At 59.5% G+C, this 22,932-nt stretch overlaps 1 protein-coding gene across 1 annotated transcript in view; it reads right to left on the reverse strand.

Annotated features, from left to right (window-relative positions):
- Window positions 1–557: 557 nt before the first annotated feature.
- The window catches only part of ATG16L2 (autophagy related 16 like 2), a 55,704-nt gene continuing 33,329 nt past the window's right edge, over window positions 558–22,932 (reverse strand). The window contains exons 7-18 of the mRNA XM_054015919.1: window positions 21,740–21,835; window positions 20,317–20,379; window positions 19,941–20,049; window positions 16,870–16,975; window positions 15,705–15,775; window positions 13,499–13,570; window positions 9,027–9,147; window positions 7,349–7,454; window positions 5,926–6,075; window positions 5,046–5,093; window positions 3,147–3,248; window positions 558–1,135 (exon numbers count right to left, since the gene is read on the reverse strand). Of these exons, the coding sequence (XP_053871894.1) occupies window positions 1,048–1,135; window positions 3,147–3,248; window positions 5,046–5,093; window positions 5,926–6,075; window positions 7,349–7,454; window positions 9,027–9,147; window positions 13,499–13,570; window positions 15,705–15,775; window positions 16,870–16,975; window positions 19,941–20,049; window positions 20,317–20,379; window positions 21,740–21,835 (1,132 nt within the window). The 3' untranslated portion in view covers window positions 558–1,047. The remainder of the gene's footprint in view (window positions 1,136–3,146; window positions 3,249–5,045; window positions 5,094–5,925; window positions 6,076–7,348; window positions 7,455–9,026; window positions 9,148–13,498; window positions 13,571–15,704; window positions 15,776–16,869; window positions 16,976–19,940; window positions 20,050–20,316; window positions 20,380–21,739; window positions 21,836–22,932) is intronic.

The following is a 22,932-nucleotide window of genomic DNA, read 5'->3' on the forward strand; positions in this document are numbered from 1 at the left end:
CAGCAGCCCTGCACCCCCTGCCCTTCCCGCACCAGCTCTGCACCCCCTGCCCTGCCTGTAGCCAACCCTGCACCCCCTGCCCTGTCTCCAGCCAACCCCTGCCGCACCCCCTTGCCTGAAGCCAGCCAGTCCCACACTCCTCTGTCTCCAGCCCTGCCAACCCCTGCGGCCTTGCCTGAAGCCAGCCAGCCCACCCCACACACCCCTGTCTCCAGCCAGACTCGCACCCCTTGCCCTGCCTGCAGCCAGACCCTACCTCCAGTCAGCCCTGCCTCCAGCCAGCCCCATGTCCAGTGGTGCCCTGCAGTTCCCAGGGCATAACTCTGCACACCTACTTCAATGAGGGGGGCAGGGAGCAGCTGGGACCCACACATGTGAAACGGAGCTCATTTCTAGTTCAGGCCCATCTTTTTAAAAAAGAACTTTAGGGAGGGTTAACATACATCCGTATTTTCCCGGACATGTCAGACTTTTTGGTTCTTAAATCGCCATCCGGGAGGAAATACGGACGTATGGTAACCCTATTGGTATAAAAAATACATACCGGGGCACATCCCTTAAATCAGAACTTTTTATAGGGAACCGGTTGCTAAGTAATGAAAGACTTTTTTTTACATGTTTTTTTTTTAAGTCATCCCTGCTGGGGCCCCGCCGAAAATGTTCGAATTGGGCCCCGCATTTCCTAAAGCCGGCCCTGCCGGTGGGTATGTCTGTCCTTCAGGCACGACGGGCCCGTTCCTGCAGACGCTGGCCCAGCAGCCTCCCGCTCCTGCTTCCCTTGGTTTTCTAATCTTCCTTTTCCAAAATGTCAGCGTCCTGCGAAGTGCCCCGGCTGCCGTTGAGTGGGCAGAGGTCTTTGGAAAGCAGCAGACGCAGCTTCTACCCCCCCCCTCTGCCCATCCGGGTCCTTTTCCACTCTCCAGCCCTGGGCTGCTTCGGTCCTTGGGAGCTGAACAGTAGCAGCAGGGGCCGGGCAGGGCTGCAGATAAAGGAGGGGCTGGTGTCCTCTCTGGATTCCTCCTCTGCAGCCCAGCATCACGCTGAGCCCTATTTCCAGAGCACCACCTTCTTCGCCTGGTCCACGCTCACAACACACTGGCCCGAGAAGCACCACGCCACGGCATTCACCGAGGCCCTGGATGGGGGACAAGGACACAGGCAAGGAGAATTAACAGGACGCTAACATGGGTCCACCCTTCCCATATAGGGCTCTCTAGTAGTGCCAGGGGGTAGGGATGCTATTATCCCAGTGGGGAAACTGAGGCACGGGTAAGTTAAGTGGCTCAGCCAAAGCCATGGAGGGCTTGGGCTGGAGTAGAACGCAGGAGTTCCTGGCTCCCGTGCTGTGCTCACACCACTCGCCCGTCAGTGAAAGAGGATACCCTTGTAAGAAACAGTATTCTACAAATGGGGAAACCAAGCAGTTAAGCGATCACATATTGAGTTGGTGGAAGAGCAGGGCAGAGAAGCCAGGCGTCCTGGCTGCCAGTCCCCTCCCTTAACCACTGGGTCACCCTGTCCTCCTTCCTAGGGGGCAATAACACAAGCTCAATCACCCGGCACCCAGCTCTGTAAAGCCTCCCCTGTGGATTAAAGCACAGCCCCCGTGCAAGTCTTGGGGACGGGGAAAAGGACATGGGCATGGGGAGGATCCAGCCTGCAGCACAACTGGCTCTGGTCTTGCCCGCTTCCCCCCCCCCCCCAAAGGACCCTTGGAAAGGAAATGAAGACTGCAGGGAGGGGGGACCCCATTACACACTCACTATGGTGGAAACAGCTTCACCCCCACTCTCTAAAGCTCCCCAGTGTCCTGTGCACTAACCCTGCACCCCGTTTTCTCGGGCTCTGGCTGAGCGGGGGTTGCAACAGAATCCATCTGCCCCTCCCCCAAAATGTGGGCCCCTCCAGGAACTTCTGGGGTGCTCTAGACAGGCCTTTCTACAAAGCCTCTTTCCCAGGCTCCCTGCCCCGGCCAGCCCACTCCCCCCCCCATGCACCTTAGAATCAGAATACCAGGGTTGGAAGGGACATCAGGAGGTATCTAGTCCAACCCCCTGCTCAAAGCAGGCCCAATCCTCAACTAAATCATCCCAGCCAGGACTTTGTCAAGCCGGGCCTTAAAAACCTCTAAGGACGGAGATTCCACCACCTCCCTAGGTAACCCATTCCAATGCTTCACCACCCTCCTAGGGAAATAGTGTTTCCTAATATCCAACCTAGACCTCCCCCACTGCAACTTGAGAGCATTACTCCTTGTTCTGTCATCTGCCACCACTGAGAACAGCCGAGCTCCATCCTCTTTGGAACCCCCCTTCAGGTAGTTGAAAGCAGCTATCAAATCCCCTCTCATTCTTCTCTTCTGCAGACTAAACAATCCCAGTTCTCTCAGCCTCTCCTCATAAGTCATGTGCTCCAGCCCCCTGATCATTTTCGCTGCCCTCTGCTGGACTCTCTCCAATTTGTCCACATCCCTTCTGTAGTGGGGGGACCAAAACAGGACGCAATACTCCAGGTGTGGCCTCACCAGTGTCGAATGGAGGGTCCCTCGATCTGCTGGCAATGCTCCTACTAATACAGACCAATATGCTGTTAGCCTTCTTGGCAACAAGGGTACACTGCTGACTCATATCCAGCTTCTCGTCCACTGTAACCCCTAGGTCCTCTTCTGCAGAACTGCTGCTTAGCCAGTCAGTCCCTAGTCTGTAGCTGTACATGGGATTCTTCCGTCCTAAGTGCAGGACTCTGCACTTGTCCTTGTTGAATCTCATCAGGTTTCTTTTGGCCCAATCCTCCAATTTCTCTAGGTCACTCTGGACCCTATCCCTACCCTCCAGTGTATCTACCTCTCCCCCCAGTTTAGTGTCATCCGCAAACTTGCGGAGGGTACAATTAATCCCATCATCCAGATCATTAATAAAGATGTTGAACAAAACCTTGATCAACTGTATCCCAGGAGCCTGGTCTGTTCCCGACTGGGCCGTTGCGCTGTATTCCTTCCCCGCGGGAGCAGCCAGAGCAGGCTCCCCTCCCTCCTGATCTGACCCCCTGCTGCCTCTGGGGCTGCCCCATCCCCAGGATCCTGGTTTAATGCACTCAGCCTAGACCCTTTAGGACAGCAACCTGCCCTAGGGCCAGCGGAGCATCACCTGTGCTCCCCAGACAGGATCGTTTCCAGCTTCCCGCTCTCCATGTTCCAGAGGTAGAGGGAGCCGTCCGAAGAGCCCACCAGCGCGTAACTCTTATCGGGGCTAGAGGGGGGACAAGGAACAGAGAAGAGTATAAGATCAGCATGCAGAGACTCCTCTGCTGGTTCTTTGATACTGGCACATGACATTGGGACTTCGGGCCAGAGAGGCACAGAATCCACTCCAGGGTTTGGGAGCTCCATCCAGAGAAGTACATTGAGACAAGAGACTGCAGCAAACCTGTGGAACTCCCTGCTGCAGGAGGATGCTGCTTAACCAAAAGGGCTGGAGAGTTTTAGAGTTTCTAATGGTCACAGCTCTGCAAGCCCGGGGCAGACTAAGGGTAGCTGCAGACCAGGTTCCAGGCTGTTCATTCATCACCCGCAGGAGCCAGCAAAGAATCTCAGGAACCTCCCTCTCCCTCACATAACAGCCGGGAAGAAAATTGAGGGGCAGGTGGGAGACAACCGCTGTCTCAAGGACAGCAGAATAGCCACGACAACAAGCAGAAGCCGTCCACCTAGAGCGTGCGATGGAGCTGGGAGCCAGCTGCCTGGCCTAGACACGGGGAAAAGCCATTGCAAGCTCACCTCTGGGAGGCCTGGGCGGCCGGTGAGCTTGCCGCTGATCCTGGCAAGGGAGCAGGGCTGGAGCGGCAGGGCAGATCCCCAGCTGAAGAGCCCACGCGCTGGGAAACAGCCCTTTGGCTTTTCAGGAGAACGCAGGGCCCTGCTCTTGGCGGGATGCAGGAGGAGCTGCTCACGGGGAAAGCTGCCAGCAGGCTCCCAGGGGCTCCCTCTGGCTCCTGGGATTCCTCCTCCAGGATCACCTGGGGCCCTGCTGGCATCCCGGTCAGGGTCAAGAGCAGCATGAGGCATTTGGGGAAGGGAGCATCACTGGATAGGGTCCATACAGCCCAGAAAGGGGGGCAACGAGACCCGTTTTCACCTCCACCTCCCACCCCGTCCAAAGCTTGGGCTGGGCGGTGACGGGGGGGTGGGGGCGGAGACAACTTCCCACATCAGATCCAGCCGCAGCCACAGACTGGGGTGTGAGCAGAGTTCGGGTCAGGAAGGAGCGAGGGGCACTGGCAGGGCCGGGGGTGGCGATGCCCAGGACTGGGATAGCAGGGTCCGTGGGGCAGGAGCGAGGGGCACTGGCAGGGCCGGGGGTGGCGATGCCCAGGACTGGGATAGCAGGGTCCGTGGGGCAGGAGCGAGGGGCACTGGCAGGGCCAGGGGTGGCGATGCCCAGGACTCGGATAGCAGGATCTGTGGGGCAGGAGCGAGGGGCACTGGCAGGACCGGGGGTGGCGATGCCCAGGACTGGGATAGCAGGGTCCGTGGGGCAGGAGCGAGGGGCACTGGCAGGGCCAGGGGTGGCGATGCCCAGGACTCGGATAGCAGGATCTGTGGGGCAGGAGCGAGGGGCACTGGCAGGGCCGGGGGTGGCAGTGCCCAGGACTGGGATAGCAGGGTCTGTGGGGCAGGAGTGCGGGGCACGGCAGGGCCGGGAGTGGCGATGCCCAGGACTGGGATAGCAGAGTCCATGGGGCAGGAGCAAGGGGAACTGGCTGGGCCGTGGGTAGGACGCTTGCCCATTATTTACATGTTCTATGCCCAGCTCGCTGGCACTGTGGGTCCTTCTCTCACAACAATAACCCAGAGCTGTGTCAACGGACAGGCTGGGCTTGGCACTGCAGATCCCCAGCTCCGTTCACAACCATGTGCCCTCATGCGAGGAGTGCCCCTCCCGGTGACCCCTGTGGGGTGTGTCTCCTTTATCACCCTGCGGGAGGGCCAAGCCTGTGCAATGGTATATACAGCTCCGAGCACAGCCAGCACCCTCACCCCTGCTCACCTGAAGATCGCCTTCGTCCAGTCCGAGCCGCACTTGAAGCCGTCGGCCCTGCAGACACAAACCGTCCTTGGTGAACGTGCATCGCTCCCTCGCGAAGGGTGACAGCTCCCCATGGGACATGCCCGGGGCCCGGGGCCCGGAGCCCCACAGAGGGGCTGGGACAGGCTCCGTTGCTCAATACAAGCCACCCTGGGGAGAGCTGCTGGCTTGTGGGGCAAAGGGCCAGGCTCTGGGTTCAGATACGAGATCCCTGCAACTTCAGGGACCCAGCACTCCGACTTCCACGCCCCGGGCAGCCAGCGCCAGACGCAGGCCCGTGGGATGGCGCAAGCGTCTTCTGACGGGGTAACGCCAGCGTCTCTGCCAGCCCACGAGGACACTGGGTGGCATCACCCATTTGGGCCTAGCCCCCTGCGGGCTCAGACAGCCGCTCGCCCAGCCGTGATGCGGAAGTGGGGGCGTGCCCAGCGTTGGCCTGGTCAGGCTCCTGGAGGAGCAGCGCGACTGGCTCTGGAGGGGCGGCTTCGCCGAAGGGAGGGTGCTATGGGCTGTGGGCGGGCAGGACGCAGAGCTGGGCTCAATTCCCAACTCTGCCACTGGCCCTACTGGGTGACCCCGGGGAAGTCACTCCTCCCGTGCCTCAGTTTCCCCCGGAGAACGCAGTCCTATCAGCAGCCTGAGGACTGGTGCGAGCTGCAGCTGCTAAGACAGATCAGGACAGGAAAGAGGGGTGCCTGAGCAGGACGAGGGGGGGGGAACAGAATAGGTCCAGTCCTGGAAGGGTGGCAGAGAACCTTTCAGGAGGGGACAGTATTACACCCGGGGGGGTTGGCAACGCCTGGCTCAGGCTCTCGGGGTTAGGGTCCCGCCCGCCGCTCACCGGAACACCTGCCGGACGTTGTTCATCTTCAGGTCGATGACCTTCAGCGTGTTGTCCCTGGAGCAGCTCAGCAGGTGCATCTGGTCCTGGCTGATGTGGAGGGAGGTGACCTTCCCCTCGACCGGGATCACCTCCGTGCATCGGGGCCCCCTGGAGTGCGGCAGACAAAGGGCTCGTTAGCGCGCCAGCAATGTCACTGGCCTGTGGAGAACCCACCCGGGGGGTGCCCGCTCCCGAGGGCCCGTGTGGATCAGAACCACCCTCGTGTTCCAGTCGGATCCCCCCCTCCAGGACTCCCACACGCCAGAGGCCGTCAGTTACATCCTGTCCCTGCTAGCCTAGGAACCGCCCGGCTCCATTACGGGAGTTAATTACCCAGACAGATCCGTTGCTAGGGAACGGACAAGAGCCCTCCCCACTCAGCGCTGCCCACGGAGCGCTTGCAGGGAGCCATCAGGAGCGCCAGTGGGCAGCCCGCCGGGTATGAATAGCCCAGGGGAGAGACAGAAATGGCAGCAAGACGCGTGGCAGCTTTAGCGCCGATTAGCCAAAGCAGGGGGACGACGCGTTCAGATGCCGGGTGAGCAGCCAAATGCCCGGCCACTCTGGATTGTGACCCCCGCATCGCGGTGCACGCTGGCCGTCTTGCCCGTCCCACCCCCTTGGGGCTGCCCGGGGGACAAGGCACGGAGTGTGCCAGGCCCCCCTTCGCACCTCGCTGCCCCAGCTGGCATCGTCCCATGTGGTGAGTTCCACTGAACCCATGCCCACACCCGGGCCAGGCCCAGACGAGCCGTCCCAAAGGAAGCACTTCCCAGCCCCGGACGGGACTTTGGCACTTAGATCATGGTGCTTTTATGGCAACCCACACAGCAGCATCTGAGCATTAACAGACTGATCCTGCGGCCCCGCAGGGAAAACGCATCTCTAAGAGGGGAAACTGAGGCACGGAGACACTGAGCGACTTGCGCAGGGAGCCAGGAATCTCCCGAGTTCCAGTCCAGAGCTGTAACCAAGTCATCCCAGAGAGGCTGGTCTGAGAATATCCAGGAGGGGGGCTCACTGCTTAGCAGCCCACTGAGGGGCAGCAAGGCCTACCGGACGGAGCACAGGCCCCCGAGCGACTCCTGAGTTCTAACCCCGGCTTTGACACCGACTCTCGCTGTAGCCCCTGGGTGAGTCACTTAGCCAATCAGTGCCTCAGTTTCCCCATATGTGAAACCAGGAGAATGAACAGCGCCCTCTCTGGGTAAGCTGATCCCAGGGCGGACAGGTCTGAAGTCGGGCAGGGAGGTGTTTCTAGAACTGCAGGACCGCGCTTTATCCTGCTTGTTTCCCCAGCAAAGGGGGCCAGAGACCCCAGGTGGCCTAACCAGCTGAGGCTCCTTGCCCCGCAGCTACCTCGCCCAGGGAGGGGAGTCACCTGCTGTCCCAGAAGCGGATCTTCTTGTCGTGGTGGCCGCTCACGATGACGTTGTCACCGCACACCACGTCGTTGCAGTAGGAGACAACGTTGATGGTCCTGCAGCCTGTGGGGACAGCACGGCTGTGAGTGATGGGGGGAGGGGGCAAGGCTGGCGGAGCAGTGCCAGGGCACCGGGGGCTCCGCTATGGGCCGTGCTACCTCCCAGGGGATACCCTTTACCCACAGGGAGAACACTGACCGTTCATAAGGGAGCACTGTGCCAGACAGCACCACCCGTCTACCCCCCGGCATAGCCCACACCGCGCAGGGGAGCTGGGCCCGGCATTGGGTCCCACGCACCAGACCCGAGTTCAAATCCCGGACAACGAGCTCACCTGGGACGGGCTCAGCTTGTTCTCAGCATGAACCACTCGGCGGCTCGGTGCCTGGGGCAATCCCTGCTCAGGGCGGGTCTGGCCCCACCATGGCTACCCTCATCCTGCCCCCTTGGTCCATCTTGGCTCTGGCTCCCGCTGTGGGTTTGTCCTGCGCCCAGCGCAACGGGGCCCTGATCTAATGGCTCTTTGAGGGCGATCGCACTGTAACTAGTAGCCCCAGGGCTGGAAAGGCCGGAGCTGAATTCCAAGAACGGGGTGGAGACCCGCAGCCAGGGACGGGGAAGTCCAGGGCTGGCATAACAGCAGGTCCTGCAATGGCACAGCTCCCTCTCCGTCAGCTCCCCGGATTTTCCGGGAGGGTCCCCACAGCGAGGAGGCCCTGCGTTCCTTCACGGAGCAGTTCTCTGCCCGCAGGCGAGGTGCAAAAAGACAAGGGGCACCAAACTCCCAGCACTGGCCCGCCCCCAACTGTCTAGTCTAGCTAGGTGGCTACTTGGCTCCCATCACGGCCACAGCCCATCAGTGACCACGGTGCTGCCCGCTCCTAGCGCCCTCCTCCGAGGCCTGCGGTGCTCTGCAAATACAGCAGCCCAAAGGCAGCCAGCTCTGGTCCCCCCGCACCCCGTCTGTTGATTCACCTGCTCTAGCTAGTCCTAACGCCCGCGTGTGAACTCCCTGGGGCAGAGACTCTCCTTGTTTCACTGCCCAGGATCGCAGCCCTGGGGAATTACTGTAACAGAAACAGTCACTTAGCCTGCTTTGTCAAGACGCACAGGGCAGGCTGTCCCTGCTGCGGGCCCAGAACAATCAGAGACTATTAGCCCAGGACTCCACACAAAGACCATAGAGAGGGTCCATAAGAACCTGCTGTAACAGATTCACAGCCAGACCTCAGAGGTCCTGGTGGAACCACACGGTGCATCCAGCTAGAACCCAGAACCTTCTGCTCCAAAGCACAAGCCTTGAACTAAAGGGGCATCTCTGGTAGCTGCCGTAGTAGAGACTGTATAATAGCCACTGGACTAAGGCACCGGATGGGAGTCAAGAGACCTGGCTTCTAGTCCCAGTTCTGCCACAGACCTGCTGTGTGACCCTAGACAAGTCACTTCCCCGGTCAGTGCCTCAGTTTCCCCAGATTGTAAGCTCGCTTTGTGGTTGTGCATGAACCTAATCTAGACCCTACTGCAGTACCATAATCATCCCGTGCCAGCAGCGGACAAACACACACTTGACACGCCCCCTAGTGGAGGTCGCTGGTGAGACACAGGACACTACGCCTGACAGAGTCGGTTACTTACAGGCCCCTTTGCACAGGTCCCATTCTTTGACTGTCCTGTCCCGACTGCCCGTCACCGCTTGGTGGCAGGTGGAACGGAATTTGGCAGCCGTCACTTTGTCAGCATGGCCCGTGAGCGTCTCCTAGACAACAGAACAGCTGGGGATGTTACGGGGTTTAGGGTTTTTTTTTTTTTATTTTATTTTCTTCCCAATAATCTAATTTTTTAAAAGATAAATCAAAACAAGGAAAATGACACACAACGGCCCTGTTACAGAAAAGTCAGCCAGTTACGGGCTTGGAGAACAAAGCCCAACACTGCCCCCTGCTGGAATTGTTGCAGAAGTGAAACGGATTATGGGTTTGTTTGTTTTTTAATTACTTAAAACATGACAATCTCTCTGCAGTTCCAAATAATAAATCCAATACATAGACTCCTAGACTTCAAGGTCAGAAGGGACCATCCTGATCATCCAGTCTGACCTCCTGCATGCTGCAGGCCACAGAATCTCACCCACCCGCTCCTGTAATAGACCCTTAGCCTCTGGCTGAGTCACTGACATCCTCAAATCATGGTTTAAAGCCTCCAAGTTACCGAGAATTCACAATTTACACTAGTTTAAACCTGCAAGTGACCTCATGCTGCAGAGGAAGGTGAAACCCCACGAGGGTCTCTGCCAATCTGACCCAGGGGAAAATTCCTTCCCAACCCCAAATGTGGCGATCAGGTAGACCCTGAGCATGCGGGCAAGACCCACCAGCCAGACCCCTGGGAGAGAATTCTCTGTAGTAACCCAGAGCCCTCCCCATCTAGTGTCCCATCACCAGCTATTGGGGGTATTTGCTGCTAGCAGTCAACCATGGGCCACATGCCATTGTAGGCGGTCATCTCATACCATCCCCTCCATAAACTTATCACGCTCAGTTAGGGTGACCAGATAGCAAGTGTAAAAAAATCGGGACGGGGTTGGGAGGTAATAGGTGCCTATATAAGAAAAAGCCCCCCAAATCAGGACTGACCCTATAAAATCGGGCCATCTGGTCACCCTACGCTCAGACTTGAACCCAGTTAGGTTTTTGCCCCACTGCTTCCCTGGGGAGGCTGTTCCAGAACTTCACTCCTCTGATGGTTAGAAACCTTCATCTCATTTCAAGCCTAAACTTCCCGACGGCCAGTTTATATCCATTTGTTTTTGTGTCCACACTGGCCCTTAACTTAAATAACTCCTGTCCCACCCTGGTGTTTATCCATCTGATGCATTTATAGAGAACAATCATCTCTCTCCTTAGGCTAAACAAGCCAAGTTCCTTGAGTCTCCTCTCATTAGGTAGGTTTTTCAATTCTTCGGATCATCCTCTCTGGCTTTAAGATCAAGCTTGATAAGTTTATGGAGGGGATGGTTTGATGGGATACAGTGATTTTAGTCAATAGGTCGATAACAATGGTCAATGATGGGATATTAAAAGTTACTACAGAGAACTTTTCCAGAAGGTCTGGCTAGAGAATCTTGCCCGCATGCTCGGGGATCAGCTGATCGCCATATTTGGGGTCGGGAAGGAATTTTCCTCCGGGGTAGATTGGCAGAGGCCCTGGAGGTTTTTCGCCTTCCTCTGCAGCATGGGGCAGGGGTCGCTTGCTGGAGGATTCTGAGCAACTAGAAGTCTTTAAATAATGATTTGGGGAGTTCAACAGCTAAGTCAAGGGAGAGAATTCTTCCAGGAGTGGGTGGGTCAGGTTTTGTGGCCCACATCATGCGGGAGGTCAGACTAGATGATCATAATGGTCCCTTCTGACCTTAGAGTCTATGAGTCTATCCTAGTGGCCCTTCTCTGCACCTGTTCCAGTTTGAATTCACCTTTCTTAAACAAGGGAGACCAGAACTGCACACAATACTCCAGATGAGGTCTGACCAGTGCTTTGTTTAATGGTACTAACACTTCCCTGTCTCTGCAGGAAACACTGCACCTGATGCATCCTAAGGCTGCACTAGTCTTTTTCATGGGCACATCACATTGGCCGCTCGTAGTTATCTTGTGATCGACCAAAACACGCAGGTCTTTCTCCTCCTCCTATATGGGCAGGCAGGGTTTGGAAGCAGTGGCAGAAGACTTGGGAGCTAGTTCTCAGTTACACCACAGCTCCATTCTGTTCCCAGAAATAGCCTCTGAAACCTTTTCCTGGCTGGTGAGAGGACCTGCTTTCAGCCCTCGGCTCAGGGGTACAGCCAGAACACACAGCACTACAGCTGTTCTTGGCTTCACGGGAAGCAGAGAGCGAGATGGAACAGCCCTGAGGCTGCTCTAGATTACGCCAGGGACCAGCCAGTCCGGCTGTAACAGATCCCCAGGCAGACTCGCATGGCTCCAGAACACAGGGTGCACCAAGGTGGTTTGAAGCTCCTCCCCCGATCTGCCCCAGCAGGAGTGGGGCTGCTGAGCTTGACGCCCTCACTTTCTAGCCTCGGCTCTGCTGCCGACCGAGCCCTGGGACTCGGAGCCCGGCCGCCGGCTTGCTGCGAGAACCCCGCGCTGAGCCGCCCCTGCAGGAAGGGGCGCGGAGCCTAGATCCGAACGCCGCAGGCAGCTCCAGGGGACCGATCCGCCTGCACAGCCTGGAGACAGTCACTGAAATCCAAGGCCTGAAAGGGGTGGAATGTGCAGAGCCGTGGCCGGGAAGCGCCCGCGTGGGGAGGCTCAGCTGGGCTCTTGTGTAGGCTCCGCCCGCAGATGCATGTATAGGGACAGTCATTCCTAACCCCGGAGCTGCTGGCCCGGAGGGGCTTGGGAAACGGCTCCGTGTTCTTCCAGGCCCGGATCCTCTACCGGGGCGAATCAGCGCAGTGCTCGCAGTTTACACCAGCGGAGCAGCTGGCCCCGGTGCCTTTGGCAGCAGCTGCAGCAGGGCCGGGGGGCAGGGGGAGGAAACGATTTTAAATGACTGCACCAGACTTGGGTGGGGGTTCCCGCGCCTCACCCAGAGGCACTGAAGCCCAGAGCCTCCCAGATATCTCGGCTCCCAACTCCCATGGGTTTCAACGGAAGTTAGGAGCCTAGACACCTTGGCGGATCTGGGCCGCAAGCACCTCCGGCCCTGCCTGAAGCTAGCGGGATCTCCAGTGTGCAGCTCCCCCCAGGATCAGGCCCTGGGTTCACAGTATCTCTGCCAGCTCAGACAGCACAGTCCCCAACGGGGTCTGAGTGCCAGCTGCAAGGCACGGGGCACCAGGCCGGTATTAGAGCCACCAGGCAGCCCGGCACGTTAACGCAACTCCATCCCTGCAGGAATCCTGCCTCTCCCCCAGCTGGCGCTCCCCTCCCATGACAAAAGACGCCCCCGCCCCCACCCAGCTTGCCCTCCCCCACCAGCGTTCAAGCCTGCTCCTCGCTGACCCACCCCACTGGTGGTAGCACAGGCCCGGGACGGCGAGGGGAGGCAGGACACATGGTGGCGTATGCATCTCCCCGCTACTACGAATTCCCTTCTGCCGCCAGCCACGTCCCCTCGCTGCTCGTCACTACGCAGTGCCAAGGCAGTGCCCCCTGGCAGCGCGCTATTCCCACGCACTCCATCCGTGCAGGGCTGCCGGCGGCCCGACCCAGCACAGACAAGTCCCACGGGTTACTAATGGCCGCTACATTCAGCCCTGTCCGCACAGCGGGGGCGACCAGCGACAGGGAGGTTGGCCCCGGGGGACGGTCCCAAGAGCATGGCCAGGCTCTCACTGCCTCTGAAGACCTACTGACCGCACAGGGGGTGCGACGCGGCCTCCGCCCACTAGGCACCGCTCTCGTTCCCTGCTGGGGAACCCATGTGCCGGGGGCAGAGCCAGGCTCTCTGCAGTCACACCTGAGGGCCTCCCACCTGAGGGCCTCAAGCCCTCTGCAGGTACCCAGGGCCAAATTCTCTGCTGGCATAAAATGCAGCAAGGATAGCCTTGGGAGCCAAGACTCTGTTCCCAGAGGTGCTTGGCGGCCTTGGGCAAGTCACTCCGCCACTCTGTGCCTCAGTTTCCCCCTCTCACATGGGGATGCCAGCACTGACTGACTGGAGTGGGGCCAGTTTACTGCCTCCTGCAGGGCCCCTCTCACAGGTGCTAAATTCAGGAGAGCTCACGGGATCCATCTTCGAAGTATTCATGGGCGACCAGAAACGTGTCTGCCTGCCGACAGCATGTGACCAGGCGCGTAGCTGCGGCCACCCTGCTGGTAGGTTACCCTGCCTGGCAGATCTGGGGTCAGAAGAACATCCTCAGGGTATTGGCAAGGCGCTGCGAGAGACTGGGGGCATAACACCCACCCCAGATAACCCGGCGGACGTCACGCATCTGCTTAATCTGAGCATGTTTCATACAGCGGATGTGCGACAACGGGGGGCGATCCCTGGTGGCCCTCAGTCCCCTAGGTGTCTGGATCATTCCCCAGTTGGCAGGGGACATTCCCCCTCTCCCTCCCCCCCGAAAGGCAGGGACCCAGACAAGACCCCGGGGCACTTACTTTGGATTTGCAGTCCCCGATATGCCACAGCTGCGCTGCATTGTTGTACGCCGCGGCCAAGATCTGGCAGCCCTGGAAGAGGAGGAAGAGGGAGTTGACGGGTATAGGACGGGCAGTGGCGGTGCGAGCCGGAGTTCCTGCCCTCGGCTGCATACAGAGCCACTGGTCCTGTGGGATCACAGAGATCTGGCGACGCCATGTGTGTGTAGTCAGCGTGGTCCGTGCCTCGCCGTGGGGCGCTCCGGAGCGGCCAGCACGTCGCTCTGGCTCCCCTCTGCCAGCCACCCGGCTGCTCTGCGGCGTTCCACAGTTGAGACCAGGACAAATGACTCCCGCACAGAACCCGCCTGCTGCTTTTCCTCGCCGGGGGGATATTCGCTTTGCCCGGGGCAGGCTGGATTCAGCCGCTGCCTCTCTAGCGTGACGAGGCCCCTTCAGGGCCTGCAGGCCGCTGATCCTGTGGACACCAGTGCGATCATCTAGGCAGCCTGAATCTTCCACCTGAGCTGCCTCCCCCGGGCTTCCCCGCATCCTGCCCCATCTACCTTGCAGCCTTCTCCCCCTCGGCTAGTCCCGTGGCTCAGCCCCTTTCCCACGCCGGGGGTGCCCCCTTACTAGCCAGCCCCTCCCTCTCTCCCCACCATCTCTGCCTCCTGCCGGCGCAGTCCCTGGGAGGACGGAGGCCAGCACAGGTCACTAACTGCTGGGGGGGGGGGGGGCGGGCGCAGCGGGAGGGATCTAGCTCTAGTTCAAACAGGAGCCAGTCAGAAGGGTTGGTCTGGGCTAGACAGGAGGTCAGACCAGGTGATCACAATGGTCCCCTCTGGCCTTGGGATCTACGAAGCCCCTGACACCATCCCCTGTCGCCACCGTGGCTGGGTGAAAACAGCCAACCCCGCTCTCCTCCCGGCCATTCACACACCTCCCAGCGGACAGCCCCGCCCCAGAGGCACGGCCTGACCCTCCCAGACAGCGCCCGGCGAGCTAGCAGCGCTCACAAAGCGGGGGGAGCCGGCCCCTTCCCGCTCATGGAGTCAATGAGGCTCTCGAAAGACCCCCGCCCCTGCCAGCGAACACCCGAGCACCGGCTGGGGGCTGGAAGAAAGCCTGCGTTTGAAGATCTTCCGCTACGCTGGACCACCAGGCGCCGGCCATCCAAGTGATGGCTTCTCTCTGCTGCCATCTAGTGCCCACGCCGTGCAAAGGCTCCTGCTGGCTGCCCGGCACCTCCAGGGCACGCTGATCCCAACCAGAGACAGACCCCGGGGCGCAGGGCCGGCTCCAGGCACCAGCGCAGGAAGCAGGTGCTTGAGGCGACCAATGGGAAGGGGTGGCACGTCCGGGTCTTCGGCAGCAATTCGGTGGTGGGTCCCTCAGTCCCTCTCGGGGGGGGAAGGACCAGCCGCCGCATTGCCACCGAAGAATGAAGGGCAGTAGAGCTGCTACCGAAGTGCCGCCAATCACAGCTTTTTTTCCCCCCCCTTCGCCGCTTGGGGCGGCAAAAAAGCTGGAGCCGGCCCTGCCGGGGTGGACTCCACTATTCAAAGCGCCCTCCTGAAAGGTCCCACTCCCACTCCGCACCCCACCCCACCTCGGCCTGGAGCCTCCATTCCCCCTCCAGCTTCCCAGCAGCCTCCCTTCTCCTGCCCTGGGGTTCCCGACGCATCACGGTCTCCTTCCGGCGCCCCCCGGGGCTTCCCAGCTGCTCAGAGAGCATGGGGCTCTCCTGGGACCCCTGGAGAACTTCCGAGCTCTGCAAGAGCCGTTTCTCAGAGGCTGCTCCAGGAGCGGCGAGGAGTCAGGGGACCCAGACGCTAGGCTGGGCTCTGCCACCGATACGTTGTGAGGAAGCCACGGAGACCAACCAACCCTTCACCGGACTGGGCAAAAAACTCTGCAGGCCTCTGGCCTGTTTTTGCCCTGGCCTGGCTCCTCCACCTCCCCTCTGTCCTAGGAACGACTCCTGCCCCTCGTCAGCCCCCTCCTCGCGGTCGCAGCAGCGGGAAGAGCTGGTTGCCCGCAGCGGAGAGAGGCGGCCCGCAGGGAGAAGAGAAAGGAAGAGCTGGCAGATGCGCCGTGCTCTGAGCACAGGGGCTGCGGCTGCCCCCGGCTGCCTCTGTCCCGGGATTCTGGCTCAGGACGGTCCCAGCCAAGCTGGGCCCGCCAGCAACTCCGAACAGGGCTGGCCTAGCAACGCCCCACTCACCGACGGGTCAAACTCGATGCTGGTGATGCTGCCGTTAGCCCCTTCCAAGGTCTGCAGGTTCTCCAGCTTCCCTGAGAGCAGAGAGAAACAGCACGGTGATTAGCCCCAGGGCAGCAGGGAGAGGCGTAACAACTGCGGAGACAACGCCAATTCCTGAACCTCTGAGGCCCTGGGAGCGCTCGGCAGCTCTGAGAATCCCATCGCACAGAAGCTGGAGGCACCCCAAGTCAGAGGCCACTTTAAAAAACAGCCCTTGACCTCTCCGTGCCTCAGTTTCCCTCTCTGTGCAATAGGGGATATTTACATAGCAATGTCTCTAAGCAGAGAACGCCCAGGTCCCGGGGGATGCATGGGTCTGAATTTCACAGCTCTGCCAGAGAAAGTGGAGCAGGAAAGGAAGCCCTGGGCGGGCAGCAGGTGTCCGGCTGTCAGGGGGGGGTCTGTTTTCAGGGCTGCGGCGCCCCTGGAGATTTCAGGAAGGGGAAAGGAAAGGCTCTGGGTGTGCTGACGGAAAGGCGCCTAGAACAAGTGATGGAGTGACAGCTAAGTCAAGGCCAGACTCTGCAGTGACCTGACCCAGAGACCCCTGCCATCTGCCGGCTGGAATAAGCCCGTGCGTGTGCATCCTACTGCACCTGAGACCCGGGACACAACCTGCGCGCTCCGTAGCCTGCAGTGTGACAAGGGGGACCAAACCAGAGCTCCTCTTTGCTGGCCTAAACTGTATTGCTGCGTTCTGTTTAGGAGCTGATGGGTTCCACCCCAGACATGGCTGCAGCAAAGTGTGGCTCCCAACATGTTAGAGAGGGCAGGGAAGCGGTTTGAGATGCGTCTGGAGGCAGCGCACTACAGGACTGCAAGCTCACTGTTGCAAAGGTCACGGAGAGGCAGGAAAGGGCTAGGCGGTCACAGGAGGATGTATCAAGGACTCGACACCCTTGCAGGATTGGGGACGGTCACTAGCATGACAGGATTCACCCCCCGGCTGTCTGCAGCTCAGCGGACCGCAAGCCCGATCCCCACCAGGACAGGGTATTACCACCCGGCTAGCTGGTGAGCTCTCAGCCGTCCTCCCACTTGGCAATGCCACTCCCACTTTAACCTATGGCTTGGCGCAGGTATTCGACGCCCCTGGCCAGGAGCAGTGAACTGCCCATTGCTGTACCTCCGGCCACACTCCAGAGCCTGATGAGACTGTCGGCCCCGCCCGTGGCCAGCGCGCCGGATCTGGGATTGAACTTGACTGCGTTCACCTCGGAGAAGTGCGCCTCCTGGAGGAGAGAAAGGAGAACTGGTGAAACCGTGAGGGTGAACGTCTCCTAGGATCAGTGACCAGGCACCAGGTGCCACCCCTAATGCTTAGCGTGGCCAGGGCAGAGGGCATCGGCTCGGCACATTAACTCAGCCCTCTGCGTGGCCCTGCTGAGCAGATCACAGCCCCCGTCCCATCTCTGGCACCAGCGGAGCGTGGCAGAATGGCTGGTCCAAGCCAGGATAAGACCCTGCTACCATCGAGTGGGAAGGACTCAGGTGGTCAGGGCAATGGAAGCCCCGCCCCCGGGTCAGTCCCAGCTGATGACTGCAGGCTTGGATGCATGCGGCCAAGGTTTGTTAGCCAGGTCTCCAGTGTCTTCTCAATCAGCTGGCCCAGCAGGTTCCATCCGCCACCCACAACAAACCCCAGGGCCTGAGCCCCAGGGGGCGGCTATTGCCAGAAGTCTCCCAGTGGCAACTAACGGGCCCAACTGACATCCGGGCCCCATCGTTAGTTACCCATAAGATCCAGGGGTCACCCAATAAAATGAACAGGCAGCAGGTTTAAAACAGACATAGGGAAGTATTTCTTCACACAACGCACAATCAACCTGCGGAACTCATTGCCTGGGGATGTCGTGAAGCCAAAAGGTTCAAAAAAGAACTAGATAAGTTCACAGAGGATACGTCCATCAACGGCTATTGGCCAAGATGGGCAGGGAGGGAACCCCATGCTCAGGTCCCTAAACCTCTGACTGCCTGAAGTTGGGACTGGACGACAGGGGATGGATCACTCCATACACTCCATAGCGGGGAGGGATATGTGCTCAGTGGTTTGAGCATTGGCCTGCTAAACCCAGCGTTGCGAGTTCAACTCTTGAGGGGGCCATTTAGGGAACTGTGGTAAAAATCTGTCTGGGGATTGGTCCTGCTTTGAGCAGGTGGTTGGACTAGATACCTCCTGACGTCCCTTCCATCCCTGAGATTCTATGCTAATTGCCCTGTTTGGTTCATTCCCTCTGAAGTATCTGGCACCAGCCACTGTCAGAGCCAGGATACTGGGCTAGATGGACCATTGCTCTGACCCAGGATGGCCGTTCTTATGTTCCACATGCTTCCAGTACATTCACACTGCAGTCTGAGCTAGACCCCCTCCAGCGCTGTTCTCTGCCCCAGCTGTGGCCAAGGGTGCTCTGGAAGGAGGTCAGCCACTGCCCTGGCCCGGGAGGCTGTCCACCCCGCTCCAGAGGGAGGTTCTCAGCTTCTAGACAGCGCCCAGCTGCTCTGTTTTATTCTGTTCTCCGTAGCTTCCTATAAGACGCTGGTCGGCTAGAGGAGAATCTGAATGAAAACACACTTGGGGTGTGGTGGGGAAGCTCGATCTGTGCAGCCTACATGGGTTTTAAGTTGCTAGGCCCGTGACAGAGAAGAAGGTAATTAACGAGGTGCAGCATGCATCATGTGCTGCAGGAAGGCATCCGCTCTCATCAGCCAATGCACAGGGCTGTGAAGGAGGCCCCGGGTAGCGCGCGCTGTACCACGTCTCCTCAGCAACGCGGGATACCACGTCTGGCCTGGGCGGGCACGTACCACGCACCCCTCTGCCCTGGCTTCCCACAGGGCAGCGAATGAAGGTCAAGATCCTGGAAGCGGCCGGCACCACTGTCGACCGCTCTGTCCCGCTGGCCCAGCGGCACTCTTAACAGTCAGAACCTTCGAGGGGGCTGGAACGAACTCCCCCAGGAACTGAGGCAGGGGTGGGCAAACTTTTTGGCCTGAGGGCCACATCTGGGTGGGGAAATTGCGTGCAGGGCCATGAATGTAGGGCTGGGGCAGGGGGTTGGGGTGTGGGAGGGGGTGCGGGGTGTACAAAGGGGATCAGGGAAGGGGGTTGGGGTGAAGGAGGGGATGTAGAGTGCGGGCGGAGACTCAGGGCAGGGGTGCGGCAGGGGGCTCAGGGCAGTGAGATGGGGTGCGGGATGCAGGAGAGGTGCGGCCTCCGGCCTGGTTCCGCTTACCTGGAGTGGCTCTGGGGTGGCAGCAGCTCCCTGCCTGCCTGCCCTGGCCCTGCGCTGCTCCCGGAAGCAACTGGCACCACGTCCCTGCAGCCCCTGGGGGAGGGGAAGCAGGGCTCTGTGTGCTGCCCTCCCCTGTGGGTACCTCCCTCGAAGCTCCCATTGGCCATGGTTCCCCATTCCCAGCCAATGGGAGCTGCGAGGGGCGGTGCCTGCAGGCGAGGGCAGCGCACAGAGCCCTCTGCCCCTCCCCCCGTCCGCCCTCCCTCTCTCCCCCACCCCCAGGGCTGCAGGGACATTGTGCCGGCCGCTTTTGGGAGCGGCACGGGGCCCGCGGCGCCACGTGAGTGGCAATCCCATGGGCCGGATCCAAAGCCCTGATGGACCGGATCTGGCCTGCGGGCTGTAGTTTGCCCACCCCTGAACTAAGGACCATCCCAAACCCTCCACTTTCCGCTCCAACGCCCATTTTCTGGACTCCACAGACAAAAAAACCAGAGCGAGGTGCGTATTAAAAAACCTACCCCCTAAAGCCCTACCAAACCCAGCCCCTCACTGCCCTGCACGTCCTCCTCCCCCGGAGAGATGCGAGAAACACGTGACACACGCTGGTCTGGTTACCGATGCACGAGTGGCCGATGCTCAGATCTATGGTGATGAGGGTGGTATAGGAAGCTACGGAGAACAGAATAAAACAGAGCAGCTGGGCGCTGTCTAGAAGCTGAGAGCCTCCCTCTGGAGTGGGGTGGACAGCCTCCCGGGCCAGGGCAGTGGCTGACCTCCTTCCAGAGCACCCTTGGCCACAGCTGGGGCAGAGAACAGCGCTGGAGGGGGTGCACCAGCGACCTGGAGACGAGACGTTTGCCAGGGGGAGCTAAGCGAGCGCGAGCCCGGGAGCGTGGTGGGTCAGGGGAGACGCTGATCGGTTTGCCCATCCAGCACGTCCCCGGTGCCTCCGAGCTTTTACCTGGACGTCGCTGACTCGGGACGGCAGGCAGGCGACGAGGCAGATGGGCAAGGAGTGGTAGTGCACCTCGGATCCACTGCTGATGGAGTTCCCTCGTTTCAGCCTGAAACTAACGAGAGCGGGTCCAGGTCACAACAGAAGCAGACGGCCTCTGGGGAACACGGGGCCTGAAGCCAGCCCAGCTGAGCCTTGTCCCGTCTGAACGACGAGAGATCACTGCAGCAGCCCGGTGAGCAGAGGGCTGGGTGGGAGGGGAAATGGGGGTGGGAAAGGAGGACCCTTTAGACCCACCATTCAGTCGATGCTACCCAGACCTTTGGGAAGTGCATTAAATCCCGGGCCCCTGGCGACGCAGGACACACGACAGCAAACTTACTCCAGCAACCCCTTGAAGACATCCACGCACTGGGCCAGAGTCATGGACGTGGCGGAGGCCGATCTACGGTGAAAGCCAAACAGAAAAGGAGGCAACGGATGAGCAAAGCAAGACTGGGAATGGGACAGGGCTGTTCTTTGCGTCACGGCTCTCCCAGCCCTCCGGGCAATGTCCCCTTCTCCCACCTGGGCGGCAGGCCACAGGCCGGGTCAGAGGGCTGCAGCCGATCACAGAGGAGAACGCTGCCCTCAAAGCCCGACGCCGACGGAGAGCTTGGCTCAAGCTGCGCTCGGGCCAATGGCAGCAACGGGATGGCAAACCTTCACCTCCCCATCTGGGGCGACAGCTGGGACCCACTGAAACCAATGGGAGCTTTGCCATTGATCTCGATGGGACCAGGAGTTCACCTCTAGTGTCTCGTTCTCTGCCCTTTGGGGGAGGCCACTAGGGGGAGCTGTGCCATGCAGGAGCAAGTTTCTCTGGGAGTCTGGACCCAGTCACGCTCGACCCCCTTCCCACCACTGCCTGTTGGGGGTCCTGTCCTGTATTCCGGTCAATATCCCTCCCGTGGGCCAGGAACCGGGGCAGGGGGGAGAAATGGGGTGCCTAGTGGCACCTGGGGCTGCAGCGTGGCATTGGCCACGCGCCCTGGGGGTCTACAGCTGGGGAGCACAGTCCAGCGATCGCTAAGCGAGGGAGGGAGCTGGGTACCTGAGTTTTACTCCCGCAGTGAAGACCAGCCCAGATGGTGCCACGAATCTGCAGGGCTCGGGGGCTAGAGAACCACTATCATTTGAGTCAGGGCTTAAGCCAACCACTGTTAGGGATCAGGGTAGGGGCCGTTTATCCCCCATCTGCCGCTGGTGGGAGTCTCACAGCTTCCCCTGAGCAGCTGGCGCTGGCCACGGACAGAGAGAGACCGGGCTGGATGGACCCCGGGGCTGAGCCGGTCAGGCCAGCCCTACGGTGCCTGTGCCTTGCGTTTCTCCTTTGGGATAACACAGAGCGCTTCCATCCGCTCTGCTCCATCTCTCCTTACTCACCCTGTCTTGGCCATCCGGCCTACAGGGACCGCAGGCACCCCAGGGCGACCCATAGGAACCAGAGATGGGACTGGCCTGCTTGGCCACTGTCCCTCATCCCATGGGAGGAATCAAGGCTGGTCTTTCCCCTGCACTGGGGCAGATCCGGGGTTTAAATGTCTAGGTACAAAATACACCACAGTGGATGAATCTGCACCTCAGAACCACAGACACGCGCAGGGCAAGACTACGCGAGCCACGGGATCATTTCCTTTGGAAGCGAGCACGGACTTTTCTCCGCCTTCCTCCCACTTCGAGCCAGTCAGCGCCAACTCCTTGTGCGCGTCTCTCTGTGCGTGCGCGTTCTCGCTCTCTGCCACGACCACGCGGCAGCCTCCTACCTGAAGGGCCTTTTCCACAGCTTCTCGCAGTTCTCCAGTTCCTCCAGCTCTCGGACGGGCATTTTCACCTCTGCCGGCTTCAGCTCGTCCGATTCCCTGCGGGGAGAATGAAGCAGCAAGTTAGCCTGGGGGCCCAGCCAACGGGGGGCTGGGTAACCAAAGCCTCCCTGACAGCTCGGCTGCAGGCGGTTTATACCCCTTCAACTAGCTCCGTTTAGAGCCTGCTGACGTTTAAGTTGCACTAGCCCAGCACAAAGGCAGTTAGCCCGGTGCAACCGACAGAACTGTGCCCACACCCGGGCCATGGCTGGCACCACTGGCATAGGAATGCATGGTGCTATACCGGCAAAGTACTCCTAGCATACAGGCTACCGGGAAAAGCACGGCTGTATTGGTTAAAGGGCTGTTTACCATTGTGACACAAAGGCCCCTTGGCAAAAAACTCCCATTTCAGACCTGGCAAACTCACTACACCAAATACATTGCTTGCAGGGTATTTACCCATAAAGGGTAATGTGTAAGGTCTCTATCAAAAACTCGTGACTTACCCATAGGCATGATCGTGGCGTGATGCGTGTACGGGTGATATTTAAGGGATATTGGAACTGTATTGACGTTTAATGCCCTTCTGGTCTCAAGGTTAAAAGGAGTCACCAGGCAGTATTATTACTTGGCGATGGCTCCCATCCCCTAGCCAGCGGGTGACGTCACGCGAGGCTCAGTTGTCTACCCGTGCCCCATCCCAGAACAGTCACTGGAAAACCATCAGCGACAACCGCAAACAATCAAACACAACTGGCGGTAAAACGGAACGCGATCCCCCTGCCCGTGAATAAAGACAACGGACTGATTCTGTGTAACACAGCGCGGGGAGAGGCCCTCTGCACCCGTTTCCCAAGGAGCTGTCTTGTGGAGCGGGGTGTTCGCTGAAAGCTTGGACCCTGGTGCCTGTGAAACCAGCCAGCTCCGCAACAGACTGAACGTAGGGGGAAAGCGACTTGATCGGATAAGAACGGGAATGATTAATGAGCGTAGGGACCAGTTCGTGCTCTGTGATTTTGTTTTGTATTGTAACCATTTGTTTCAATCCCCCCCTCTCTTGTTTCTAGCTGAATTACGATCCTTTCTTAAACGACCCTTCCTGGGTTTTATTACAAGGGCTGTCTGTTATACAGGAGCGGTGATTTAAGGTA

Source organism: Malaclemys terrapin, chromosome 1 (assembly GCF_027887155.1).
Source record: "Malaclemys terrapin pileata isolate rMalTer1 chromosome 1, rMalTer1.hap1, whole genome shotgun sequence".
In the NCBI taxonomy this organism is placed as follows: domain Eukaryota; kingdom Metazoa; phylum Chordata; order Testudines; family Emydidae; genus Malaclemys; species Malaclemys terrapin.